At 33.8% G+C, this 14,192-nt stretch overlaps 2 protein-coding genes across 2 annotated transcripts; one reads left to right on the forward strand and one right to left on the reverse strand.

Annotated features, from left to right (window-relative positions):
- LOC125822262 (branched-chain amino acid aminotransferase 2, chloroplastic-like) lies at positions 1-7,025 on the reverse strand. The gene is made up of 10 exons (XM_049501649.1): positions 6,795-7,025; positions 6,545-6,630; positions 5,204-5,381; positions 4,883-5,059; positions 4,667-4,798; positions 3,843-3,941; positions 3,193-3,309; positions 2,079-2,174; positions 496-608; positions 1-325 (listed from the first exon to the last, which is right to left on the reverse strand). The coding sequence occupies exons 1-10, from the start codon at positions 6,930-6,932 to the stop codon at positions 208-210; spliced, it is 1,254 nt and encodes a 417-aa protein (XP_049357606.1). The 5' UTR covers positions 6,933-7,025; the 3' UTR covers positions 1-207.
- Positions 7,026-11,683: 4,658 nt separating this feature from the next.
- On the forward strand, positions 11,684-13,156 carry LOC125822264 (transcription factor RAX3-like). The gene is made up of 3 exons (XM_049501651.1): positions 11,684-11,852; positions 12,055-12,184; positions 12,317-13,156. The coding sequence occupies exons 1-3, from the start codon at positions 11,717-11,719 to the stop codon at positions 13,038-13,040; spliced, it is 990 nt and encodes a 329-aa protein (XP_049357608.1). The 5' UTR covers positions 11,684-11,716; the 3' UTR covers positions 13,041-13,156.
- Positions 13,157-14,192: the final 1,036 nt, after the last annotated feature.

A 14,192-nucleotide genomic window follows, 5' to 3' on the forward strand; every position in this document is an offset into this window, starting at 1 on the left:
GGAACACAAGACTTTACTAGATTAAATCACCAAATTTGGGGTGAAAACGACTATTTCATAGCTGAAGGATACATATCAAACACAGATATACTTGACACGCATCATGGATGTATGATCAAGGATAAACTCTGGATCACAAGTGTCTGAGAACTTCCAAGTCAAAACATTTTTTCATCAATGGAAAGTACTACCCTTTGGTTGGAGAGCTCATTTGAGCTCAACAATCCAACCCATCTTATCCTCTGACAGCCCCATTTGTAGGCTAGTAAGTGCAGAGTATAACTGCTGCGACACAAGGCCAACACCATCATTTCCATATGTTACCCTGCACGAAGAACTCTCTAATAAGTACTTATATTTCCGCAAATAGATGCACATGCACATAAGGGAACATTAGATCCACGCATTCACACAACCAATTACACAGGAATCATCAACTGATGCATTAGTTCATCCTCAACAGCAGGGTAAAACCAAATCATAAAATATGTATACCTTCTCCCTTGATGAGTAATGCTACCAACAGGAGATACAACCACTGCAGTTCCCGTACAGAAAACTTCATCAGCATCAAGCAATTCGTCCACAGACACATGTCGTTCCTCAACCTACATATTGACATTCTGGCCTCAGAATAGTAGTAATGCAACACAAAAGACCTATTATGTTATACCAACTACAAGGAAAAAAGCAGTGGATATCACTTTCTTTTCCCAAATTCAATTCTTAGTGATAAGGTGAATCAGTGGTGGAGCCAGGAATTTCACGAAGGATGTCCAGAAATTGCACAACAAAAGGTCTTTTTAAAATGGGAAAAAATTGTTGCTAGTGAGATTCGAACACGCGACCACTAACTCATTCAAGGTGTTTGAAACCCATTAAAAAGGTCTAAAACCACCGGGCTACAATAACCTATTGTGTCAAGGGTATCCAAAATATGTTATTTAATCACTTCGTGTATCATTTTACTTGTATATATGGTATTTTTTTTAGACGAATTGGACACCCTAACTTGCATGTGCCTACGCCCCTGAGGTGAATGTTATTGTGGCAGGAACCTAATCTTCCAAGTGTTTTCAGATTAAATCTCGCAAGGTAGAAAAAACCGATTTTTTTTTCAATAACTGAGAGATCTGCAATGGTCAAAGGAAAACAGTTCCAAACTCAGTGGAGAATGAGCCCATTCGCTATCCTTCTCCACTTAAATAAGAATAATCCGTCAAACGTTTTGATGCTAATGCAAGTCATCTTTTTTTTTTAATGAATGTAGATTTATTGATGTGAGTCTACAAGAGATAGTGATTCTACTGGCAAACATTGGTTCTCCATGAAGGATATTCAACCATCAACCCTCCATGGTGAAAGTCTCTTACTTCATTCAAATATCCAATCCTCAATATTTCTAATGCTTGTATACCATTCAACCGAACTTGCTTGGGATTGAGGCGTAATTGTAATATTTTATATTTCTAATGCTTATCCATTTAAATCCTCCCTGACATACATTTCACTGACCTCGACTGTATTTGGTTTTTATTTTGTAAGCACAATAATGCTTCAGGAGAAAAAACAGAGAAGAGTGGAATAGTGATGAGAAGGATGACAAACAGAGATTGAAAAGCAAGGTAACTAAGATGGATCAGGAGAGAGCAGAGCTGGCACAATGAAAGGAAGACACTGATGGTAAGGCGGATTCAGTGAGTGTGTGTTGGGGGTGGGAGGCGGCATGGTGACCAGATGTTGGTGGGAAAGTGCATAGCTGGAGCCTGGAAAGAGGAAGAGAAATTGGAAAAAGCTCATCAATGCTAACTACAGTGAAGGATAAAATGGTACTCTCGCACCTAATTTATAGGGAAAATAATCAGAGCAATTTACCTTTAGATACCAATACAATACCATGATAACTTTTATCACAATGGCCATTTCCTAATGACTATCAAACATCTTAATTTCTTTTATAAAGGTGGTGATTGGGACAACTTGCATATCAAAGTCACTAAATCAATAAATAAAAAACAGAACTTAAACCAGCATTAGCATAAGCACCAAACATATTATGTTGACGACAAACAGGGTACCTCGAATCCTTGACTAATTGCTACGTCGATTATGCTCTTTCGCGTAATTCCAGGTAGAATGGTTCCTTTAATTGCAGGAGTTACTATCAGATTACCCTGTGAACATGAGATTGAGTTAGTTGTTTTCATTAACATGAAAGTTTTGCATCATTTTTAAGTCAAGAAGATTTGTCTACACTTTCAAAAAAAATATTAAGTAAGAAGATTGTTCAAATAACTCATAGTATTCACGTATGACCACAAATGAATAAAATAGGGATAAGGGTCTGAAAAATATCCCAATTTTGGTTGGATTTGCTGTTGCGATACTAAACTTTCATAAGGACCTATTACCTCCCTAGACTATTTAATACTGTATTTTTTACCCCCTGAACTATTTAATAGTGTATTTTAAAGGTATATATGTGCCCACGTGAACACATTACTATTTATAATTTTGCATTATTTTTTATATCCACATGAGCAAATATATATGTTTAAAATACGGTATTAAATAGTCTAGGGAGGTAATAGGTCCTCATGAAAGTTTAGTATCGCAACAGCAAATCCGACCAAAGTTGGGATATTTTTCAGACCCTTATCCCAATAAAATAATAGTAAGTCGTGTGAAATCTTTGAGATATTTGAAAAAGATTTTGCACACAGAAGAAATCTAAGATCATTATTTTGGGGTGATCGGTCAAGCAAATTCTTCTCTAAGACTACCAAATTTTTTAATATTGATTACAAAATAACAGCTCACATAACAGAAGACATTATTTTCTTCGATACCAAGTTTATGTTTATAAAAGAACGTATGCTAAAGAGCTAAACTTTCAAATACAAGAATCAAGATTTATCAAAAAAGATAGTGAAAAGTGAAATGCTAAAAATTTACAAAAATCTATCTAAAGCAGAAAAACTACATGTTCATAAGCAGTACATAAAGAATATAAGATAAAACGACATAAAAGTATTCTTTGCAAGATAAGTTTTGAAAGGAAATTCCTGTCTCATCTTCAAAAATAAAATGCTTTTGTCATCCTTCTATAAAACCAGTGTCACATTCTCGTTCAGGCACCACACGCAAAAATAACTTACAATGTGGACACAGAATATTGGTTTAACTTTATACCTTCACAATAAAGACATTGCAAGAGGAAACCTCTTCGAGATATTTTTTCTGAACACAATCAAGGTACAGAACATCGGAATAGCCTTTTGCTTTAGCAGCACTCTGTGCCTTCAGAACCTACATTTATAACCCAAAGATGAAACATGGAAGCGTCAAGGATGGCAGATTGGATAATATGACAAATAATTAGTGAAGGGTGCAAGTAGCATTTCTTCTCATGAAACCATCCTTCATTTTTTTTTACATGTCCAGGAAATTATTAGAATAATATTCTTCACCTTGGATATATGTGAATAAATAGCACGGAGTGAAAGCTTAAGAAGCATGAAGGAATGAGATCGACTCCAGTTAGGTCAACTACGTAAGAATTCAAACAATTCTAGAAAATGACTTCATAAACTTGTTCGATATAGAAGTGTAAGGGAAAGCTAATTGCAAAATATTTGATCATAAGTCTTGGTGAAATACGAAGAGATGATGATGACATACAGAAGGGATAGCAAAGCTCCAAGTGGGAACTCAGGGATGTTTATTCTCATCAACCTCTAAGAAGAAAATGCAACTAAGGCTTCAATTAAGGCGTTCATCAAATAAAACTCGTACTGCCAACAAATGTTTAAATAAACTAAAGGTCCAAAAAGCTATCTTACTGCAGCATAATTTCCAATAGTCTTGACGCCTCCAGTGCCACCAGGTGTTGCACGGTGCATTTCAGTCTCAACTACCAAATTAATTGGTGCCAAACCTTCCTGCGGAAAAAGAAAAAAGGGAAAGGAAAAGGAAAAGAGTGAACTGAGAGGAGGACCTGCCGTACAATATGATTATCAAAAGGTCTGAAACATGAACATGAAAGTTATACCATGCACACTTGAGTTTTGATGTTCAACAACAAATCAACAATCATTCAGTCATTTCTAAATTCTGGACCATGGACACCAAACTATTTTGTGTTTTCGGTTGTGATATTGTTTTGCAGTCAACTTTTTCACACTTGCAATTTCTCAAAAAGATTGTATTGCTTTTGATAAGCTTCTTACCTCTTCAACTAACAGCTATTGAGACACTCTCCTATTGGCAGTCCCTATTATATGCTAGAATCCATCATGTCAAGACTTACTTACCACACCCAAGTTTCTTTTCTTTGTTTTGATAAGTAGTACACTACACTCAGGTTCAAGATCTCAAAGCTAGTTGAAGTTATTCAAATGACTAATCTAATATATCGTCATAAAAAATAATTATTCTGATATACTATACATTCTTAAAAATAATTCTAGCTTTTCTCGTGAACCTTGGTCAACAATTGACAAATTAATGAAGACATTTTAACTACATTTCAAAAATTTAATAGTCTACACGCTGTACTTCGGATAATGATATGCAGAAACTAGCAGAAGTAAGAACTACAAAGAGAAGATACAATAAAAGCATTACTAAGTATAAATTAAAAAAGGCGGGGATTAAGAGAAAATACCTTAAAATAATTTCCAACAGGTGACACATAAATCAGGAATGTGTACTCAGGAGCAGGAGCAAGACCAAGGACAGCTCCACTCCCCATAAGCAGAGGTCTTATGTATAATGAGCCTTTACCGGGAGGAGGAATCTGAAGTAAGCAAAGAAAATGAATCTAGTGGGCCTGAGACACTCAATAACATAGTTTCTAATTAAGATTGAAGGGACATATTACCCATCTTTCATTAGCTAAAACAGTGGCTTTCACTGCTTCCACAAACTGTTCAACAGACGGTGAAGGCATACACATACGTTCAGCACCCATCTTCAAACGCATTGCATTTTCCTCGGGTCGAAACAACAATATATTGCCGTCATGTTTTCGATATGCTTTTAAACCTTCAAACAATCCCTATTAATGTTTCCAAACATTTTCAGTGAGTCTGACACATGAAGTAAAACTGTAATCATTCAAATGAATAACAAGCAAGAAATATATTTAAGTCTAAGAAAGATTTCTTCAGATACCATCATATTAGAAAAGAGAAAAACTAACCTGACCATAATTTAATATTCCAGCAGACGGACTCAACTCAATGTTACCGAAACGCTGTAATTCACCCTTAGAAAAGTTTTCACCTTGAGAGCATTTCATGCTATACATATAATCAGTAGGCATAAAGCCAAAGCCAAGGTTGTCCCAATCGATGTCGGCTAATTCAGATGCAACGTCGCTGTTATAAAAACAGAGCTTTTATCAATTATTGGGGAAGCAATTAACAAGCAATGTAAAGGATCTAGAGCCACTTCATAGTTCATAGATTATCTGTACATTAAAAACTTTACAACCCACAGGAAACTGCATTTGACTTATCTAAGTCAGCAAGCTCTATTGATGTATTCTTGTGGTACTTGCATTAGAGGGAAGGTTTTCTCAGATTGGGAAACATCATATCCCTTTATAAATGTGAATAAATACAGTCCATGAACGTTGTCCTTTAGAATGTTGATCGACATGCTAAGCATTTCTGCCCTTCAAAAAAGTATAATCTTAGACATCTACAGTGATATGGCATATTCCGAGTCCAATCTCTCTCTCAAATAAATCATATCGAAGAAGGCAAAAGTGGCAAAAAAGAAGTTGCGTCTTTGTGTAATGTAGGCTGTAGTCACCTCAACGCAGCTTGAGAACACAGAAGATCTATGAATTTCTATGTTTTGCCTGGTTCTTCCTGATGTAGTAACTAAATGACCCAAAAATTTATAACTGAGTATCAACAATTCGAGACATGATATTGTTTCTATTTCCTTGCACCAGAATCAACTAGTCTCCAGTATTTTACAACAATCCACCATTACAAAGTAGTGATACAGCATAACGATTTGGTATATATATATATATCACTCTGTTTGGATCATTGTTACCCATTGTTTCTTAATGTACGGCATTGTATTGTACTCTATAGTAAATACAATGTTTGGCTAGACTATATTGTTTGTTGTTGTTTAATAATATTTTTATTGTTTGGTTTGATTGTATTATAATTTATAAAGTTACTAAAATATCCTTGATTATTCTAGGGTAGGAGGTTTGACTAGAATTAAAAAATATAGGGTAAAGGGTAATTATGAAATATTATGTAAGGATATAATTGGAAAAAGAAATTAAGTAACAATGGAAACACTTGGTTGTTCCATAAAATGGGGGTTTACATTGTTACGTAACAACGAAATTTAACAATACAATACAGTTTAAGTAACAATCAAAACAAATATTGTAGGTATGGTAACATACAATACAATACAATGTAACAATGATCCAAACAGATTGTTAGGGGCAGGGCATCTGAATCCTAAATCTAAAAGAAATAAAAGTAGTCGAAGAAATGCAAAATACCTTGCAGGAGAGGCCACACGAAAGGAATTTCCACTGTTTATGGCACTATTATCAATATAAGAAGTGAAATGCGACTGCTTCTGAAGCTGCAATACAAATTCCATCACACAAAGTCAATGAAATCTACACGAATTAGTCAACTCTACACAAAACTACACGCATGAAGCTAACATCATACACACAGTAATCATAAAACAGCATCAGTTTCAATGGAGAAACTGATATATGAATGGCTGAAGGAAGAAAAAACCTTGAGGGGCAAAGGAGAAAAATTGATTTTATCAATGGAAGGAGGAAGAAGCTTAATAGCAGTTCGTGATGGACCCAGAAGGTGGTTATGGTGACCGGGAGTAGGGTGAAGCCCCGCAAATACGGCGGCGCTCTCCATTTATCTTTTATGTTATCTCTCTGCTCAGCTCCGGCGTTACAAATTGACAAATGAATTTTATTAAGACTCTTTCAAAACCCCAACTCCCTTGCTGCTATATTTGCTGACTAGGCTTTTTACAGATCTATCCGCTGCCCTTTGGGTTTTGACCGTACCATATTCCAATCATAAAAATTAATTATTAGAGTATTAAAAATTTAAATGGTTCATTAAAACCCATACTTTAAATATTTAAATGGAGAACGTGTGGATCTGGCCTTTCCATAAAGTTGTAGTAACATGTTTTCCATCAGGTCTTCGTAGAGCATTGTATTGGTTGAGAATAGGCGTCGTGGGTCCATGTATAAATGAACCGGATCTAGATGCCTCAGCGGGCCAACTGGGTCCACTATAAAGGCCCAATACTATTTTGTAGTAGTTGCTCATTTTCATTATAAAAGCTCTGTGAATTCTTTCTGTAATCACTGGCTATTATGTGTGCTCTTGACTGATTCTTGTATCATAAAAATTGCTACGTTTGTACGTTCCACCAGCACGTTTAAATTATGATTTCATTAATCAGAGTGTTAAAACACCTGTGAGCCCAAGGATATTGTGAATTCTGAAAATGGGCCGAACCATGCAGATGGGCAAGCAAATAATGCAGGGCTCTCCTTTCTAGCAAGGAGTAGGCCTATATAATTACAGAAGGCAAGTTGGATGGACTTATTACACACACAGACTTATGAATCAAACTGCAATTTTTCATATGAATAAGTTATGCAGTTACTAACTTACTATTATATTTCTAGTCAAATACGAAATGTTAGACTGAAAATTTTATTGTAATGACACTAGTAATTAGTTGTTCTAACTTGTAACTTGTTTGTATGACCTAGTTTAAGCAGATGTAGCGTTACTCCTTTAGTCAATTAAATTGAAACGCCGGAAGTTATATACATATATAATTCAGCTTAATATTCTTGAGAGATTATCTATCCGAACAAATCACGTTACTACTCGCTATCTATCTACCTAATAGTGGACTTGGTAGACAGTATGTATAGCTGCTGTCCAGTCTGAAGTTTATTGGGCTCTTCTTTTGGAAGCCCACGTACATTCCAGCCTTCATTCTCCACCATAAGGCCACTATCAAACAGGTAAAATTCACAATTAACCATTTCTCACCCCTACTAATTGAAAAAAAAATAGGATTTTCCATGGAATTTCAAATTTCAAAAGCGTTTGAGTTTCACTTGTAAAATTTAAACTTAGATGACAATGACTAATATCAAGGGGGGCTAAAAAGTGGCCGATAAAAACCATTTCTACCTTTCAAATGGGTTTCACAGATGGTAAGTATTGGGTTGCCCATGCCATAACTTGGGACTACCATGTCGTTCTATCTATGTAATTTTATGTCTTTTTTTTTTCTTTTTCTCCTTGTGTGCTAAAATGACCTAAAAAGTTAACTGTCAATGTAGATCATATTCTTCTTACTTGATTTTCTTATTTTTATTGTATACACCATCTTTTCATCAATATAATGAGGACAAACTTACACAAGTCCTCTCATAAACTTTTGCACTATTTGACATAAATATTTACTGTTTTATGATAAAGAAGAGAAATAAAATAACATTGAAACTTGGAAGCTAGTGAAAAGTCCACTCCAAGTAACAACAAGAGGGGGAAAATCAAATTCATCTTCACCAAAACCACGACGAAAAAAAAACTATACATACAGAGATATTGCATTTATGAAAGGTGTATGAACACCAATAAGACTTGACTTTGGGCGATGAAATTGCAACAAGTCAAAGGTGGCTTTTTATTTTTATAATTTACCTAGAAATGGCTGTTGAATTTCAGTGTCTTGAAAATATTTTATGTAGAATAAACCAGTTCATAAAGTTAATGATTCGTGAAAATTAAAACATTGTTAAACATAAGATTAAGAATTTTCAACACGGAAAGAAGGAAACAGTCTATGGAGTAGGCCACCACCATATATTCTCTCTCATATTTGAAACATTCTTATCCAATGTTTATAGTATGGAAACTAATAATTAGTAGTAGTATATTTCTTTTACGATGGACTTTTTCTTACTTTTTACCTTTGTGTGCAGGTAGCATGTACCCAACACCTTAATTTCCATTGCGTTATAGCTGCACTCCAGGTGTTATTATAAATTACTTGACTTCTTCCCTTGATAATATATACACTATATTTTATAAAGGATCAATGAATTGACGTCCTTGTTCGATCGACAAAACGTCGTATAAAAGCTAATAATTATATATTTTGACAATTATAAATCAGACGACAAATAAATCTACACTAAAACAAGCATAATATTTTATATTCATTGATCAATTAATCTATGTACATAAAAATTAAAATAAAAGAAAGTATAAAAACTAATAAGAGAATTGAATTTGCAGTTTATGACATTTTTTATTAAGGAAATTATTCAAAATTATGACTAGATAGAGGAAAATTAATTAGCACTAGTTCTCAGATCGTGATTGGTCTCATCTAGAACTCAAATTAAAATTGTTCTTGGAAAACTAAGTACAAGTCCTAATACAATTTTAGCACTTTTTAATGGCCATACATTTCATCCTCTGCTTTTGCTTGACAACATCGTATATATGACTCTTCCTAAGTAGTTTTTAGTTTTGCATAAGTTAAAGACTTTTCTTCTAGGATTTTGATTATAATTTTTTATAAAATTGAAAAAGAAATTGTCAGGCAAGCTGAATCTTGGACTCAACTCAATTCAAAAATTAGCTCTAGAGCGAGGAATGTTCAAATCAATTTAAAGAGATCATTTATCTTTGAATGACCGATGTGATACTCTTTCATAGCTACTTATATTCAGTACTTGAAAAAAAGATTATTCGAGTGACAAGCTGAACATCTAGAGAGTGGAGAACTAAAATATGATGTCCATCAAGAAATGACAATTTAAAATTGAAATGAATTTTGTTCTGATACAATGTTAATTAAGTAATAAATTTTTAAACTAAATTCCAAATAAAAGCTTAAAAGAAAGATTGTCCAAATCATATATTAAAGATCAATCATCCCTTGAATTGTCCGATGTGGAACTCTTACAAAAATGTGCAAATGATATTCTTCAAAACAATATAACCAAACTCTACCTAATTATTTTTTCCATAGTTTTAAAGTTGAAGATAAACATCTATACCGACGTACGGTGCGGGAAAAGCAAAGAATAGTTTTTGGTAACCATGAGTTATTTATTTTATATCCTCACGTTGAAAAAAATGAATAACTTTTTTATTATTGGAAGTTTAAAATTTGAAAGCTGAAGACGACGTCCAAGAAATTACCATGGCAACAATAGGAAAGTAGGGACAACAACGGTCAATTTGGATGACGGCAATTCTGGCATAAGATGTGATAGTGGACTGTATTTTAATCTTAAATTCCTTTTCGATCACCTCTTCTAAAATAATAATAAGATATGGACATTCACATATACAGGATTAATTCTGATGTATCTTCCTTCCATTATCAGCTTGTCTAAGATTATTATTGTTCCTAAATTAGAGGCCTAGACAGAGCATCATGCATTTGTTTCTTAATGTGTTTACATGTACTATATGCTCGGAGACAAAAGTTTCGCGGCTTTAATAAGAGGTAAATATTCACATATGTCATGTATATATTTACACCAAATTAAATTAAGCGATTAGAAGTTAAAAATGACATTGAGAATACATAATACTTAACTATATAGTTAAGTAAAAATTGTATATATAATAAAAGACACGTATCTTGTATTTATTAATCTGGTTTAAATATAAATATAATTTAATTTTAATTTCCCATTGCACCATAATGATTAGTTGAGAACACTGTATAACTACTAGCTTAGTAGGCTTGAGATTGACTTGTTTATCCTAGGAACATGGGGTGTATATATATATGCTACGCAGGTCTTAATTTGAGTCGTATCACATGTCTAAGTCCTTTTATGTGTAAAATAACAAGGTATAGATGTACCTCAAATATTCATGATAGGGACAAAAAAGGACTTTGCAAACAATATCCCCCAATCGAACGAAGGAATATTGTTCCTACTAGAGTTTGAATCGAACAGGACTAATACGACCTCAAGTTACAAAGAATTCAACATATTACTATTTGGCCCCTTAAGATAGTAGAGGAAAGTAATATATATTTGAGATTTCTTTCTAGCTTTACTTTTCAACAATAATAATTAATATAATACAAGAGAGTAGAATAAATTACCATTTCAAATTTCGTCATACAGGCGGTAGGATGACACATAACCTTTAGATCATTATATGCATATTAAGTTCGTATATAGTAAAGTATATATACTATGTACTCCAATGATCGGAACCGTATATTTAGAATACACAACAAAAAATGAACGTTCAGGATGTAACTTTACATTGACATGGTACGTACCAGAGTGTGTGTGAACAAAAGGTGGATGATGAATTGCATGATGGTGTATAGATTCGTATAAAATAAGTAAGAAAATGAGAAAACATTTGATACTACTCTTCTGGCATTCAAATTGCGTTATTATTTTAATCTCTAATAAAGACTACTCTATTTTTCCATTTCCACTTTATTGAAAAAGCCGGTAATCATTCCCATCCCCATGTCTCTCCTTCTCCAGCTATTATAGTCTTTCCATATTTCTCTCCCCTCTTCCATCTATCTAGCTACCTTCCCTATATATATATATATATATACACATAAAGAGATTAACTAATATAGTCAGCAACTAGAAATCAGAATGGGTAGAGCTCCCTGCTGTGACAAAGCCAATGTCAAGAGAGGACCATGGTCACCTGAAGAAGATTCAAAACTCAAGGCCTATATTGAGCAACATGGAACTGGTGGTAATTGGATTACCCTTCCCCAGAAAGTAGGTGAGTAACGATCAATTTATCTAAAAGTTTAAACTGAAAGATCAAATGGTTACTTAATTATATCTTCAATAAGTAATCATTGTACGTCCTACTAGTTAGTATATATTCGAACACTAATTTCTATATATATTATCTTGCTTCTATTTGCACAAATTGAGGTTTAATTTATAATTCATGTTGTTTTTATATGGTTTAAATTTAGGTCTCAAGAGATGTGGGAAGAGTTGTCGGCTTAGATGGCTGAATTATCTCCGGCCAAATATCAAGCACGGAGAGTTCACTGATGAGGAAGACAACATAATCTGTACTCTCTACATGAGTATCGGTAGTAGGTACTTATTTTTCAATTCTAGGGTTACTCTCAAGGTTATTGCATAAGTTATTTTTCCCCTTAATTTCTATAAAGGTAATTTAGAGTCTTGATCAGTAATTCATTAACATGTTATAATTTTTCAATATAAAAGGTGGTCAATTATTGCTGCACAATTACCTGGGCGAACGGATAATGATATCAAGAACTACTGGAACACGAGGTTGAAGAAAAAACTACTACTATGCAATAAGCAGCGAAAGGATCATCGGCCACGGACCGGATCATACATTAATCATAATAAGCTAGAGATGATGAAGGAACACGAAAATTTCTTTGCTACTCATCAAACTATCAATAATACATATTCTTGGCCTTCACAACAAATACTCTTTGCACCACAAAATCATGACCTGGCAGAAAGCAGCAGTGCAAACAGCCACAACTTTCAATATTCCAGTACTGATCAGGTTTATTTCTCCCAAGATCAATTGTGTCAAATTAGCTCCACCAATCAGCTTGCATCGATGAATCTTGTAAATGGCAATACTTGTAACTCTTCTGTGATGATAAGCAATGGCTATTACCCTAGCAACGGGGTCGTTATCAACAACGGTCTACAAGAGTATAACAATTACAATTCTGTTGGGCTGGATCATGACGCGCTCAATAGTACTAGTACTACTCATTCTCAACAAGTAGATAAAAGTGTTTTGGAAATGGTCAATAGTAGCACTATTAGTACCACATCACAAGATCAAAGTACAAGCTGGGAAGAATTGAGTCCTCTTGTTAATTATCCTCCATCAGTATTCGAAACCGTATCACCTTATTATGTATTTGAAGAGCAAAGGTACATGGGGTTGTTGAAACAGTAAAACATTAATTTTAGCCACATATATATTATGTAACTTTCCAAGTTTCAGTCGACTTTTCAGTGTGGTGCCTATTCACTGAAACTTAGGGATACGTTTGGTTACTTTCCACTATCACTTTCATATATCTTGATTACTACTACGGTATTGAAAAATTCTTTGTATTTTCTCGATAAATGTGCACATATATTTTTTTTCTGGTACGTGTTATGCTTTATTAGATTATTTTTTTGTACTAGTTCATATGGTTGTTGTGAATATGGTATCCTAGAGATAGAGACCTGCAGTACTAATTTACATCATTGTACGTCCTAATACTATATATGGACACCTGCTGTGTTAGTTTATAGGGACCATAGACTAGAGCTAGGATCTGAAGCTTATAAATTATGTATTCTAATATTTTTAAGTTGATTTAAATCGATTCGGTAGGCAACACCTTTCCCATAGTGTTTTTGGATATCATAATTTTCAGTTTAATACATAGAGTTTGAAGTGTATATACGACAAAAGCATTTAGGTGATAATCTCTATTGGAAAAGGGAAATGGCAATGAAAGTTGGAAAGGTACTTTGAAGTTTTGGACAAGACTTGATTGGCTTTAGTATGTAGGGTATCAAATAAATGGCAGTTTCTTCTTAGTATTATGTTGAGTTCAATTAATACAAATAACAACAAGCCGAGGAAGAACATAAAATAAGGTCCGTGTCATGTTCGTTCCACCAGGAACAGAAAGACTGAAATGTCGGATATTGATTCTTCAGTTTTATATATTTGTAAAATTAATATTGTCATATTAATTAGCAGCCCTTTGTGAAACTATATATTATATCGCTTTCCAATATTTCAATGTCACCGTATCACAAGTGGTGCCTTTCAACATGAACATTATTGTACCACTTGTTTGTCCTCTTTTAGAAACTGCAATATTCTTAAGTAATAACAAGAGGCTTATAGCACGACATACGTACACAAAAATACCTTCTTCTTTTTCCATAGATTAATTATTTTTATCGCCCTGCCTGTTCACCAATTTTAGTATATTAAGAAAATAAAGCAAGACTACTTCTAATTTTGTGGTCTTAAATTAAAAATGTTTAATTTTGTGGTCTTAAACTTGTCAAATAGGATGTTAGAATTGAAAAGCTTACTAAA

This window comes from Solanum verrucosum, unplaced genomic scaffold, assembly GCF_900185275.1.
Source record: "Solanum verrucosum unplaced genomic scaffold, falcon-dt-bn FXZP01000103.1, whole genome shotgun sequence".
Lineage (NCBI taxonomy): Eukaryota > Viridiplantae > Streptophyta > Magnoliopsida > Solanales > Solanaceae > Solanum > Solanum verrucosum.

Bases quoted from the DNA above. Each gene is read 5' to 3' on its own strand.
- LOC125822262 (XM_049501649.1), bottom strand. From the start codon at position 6,932: ATGGAGAGCGCCGCCGTATTTGCGGGGCTTCACCCTACTCCCGGTCAC. The intron at 4,799-4,882 runs GTAATATGTCCC...TGCTTACTTCAG, and splicing joins TTTTAGCTAATGAAAGATGG to ATTCCTCCTCCCGGTAAAGG. The intron at 609-2,078 runs GTACCCTGTTTG...GTCAATATGTAG, and splicing joins CAATTAGTCAAGGATTCGAG to GTTGAGGAACGACATGTGTC.
- LOC125822264 (XM_049501651.1), top strand. From the start codon at position 11,717: ATGGGTAGAGCTCCCTGCTGTGACAAAGCCAATGTCAAGAGAGGACCA. The intron at 11,853-12,054 runs GTGAGTAACGAT...GTTTAAATTTAG, and splicing joins TACCCTTCCCCAGAAAGTAG to GTCTCAAGAGATGTGGGAAG. The intron at 12,185-12,316 runs GTACTTATTTTT...TCAATATAAAAG, and splicing joins TACATGAGTATCGGTAGTAG to GTGGTCAATTATTGCTGCAC.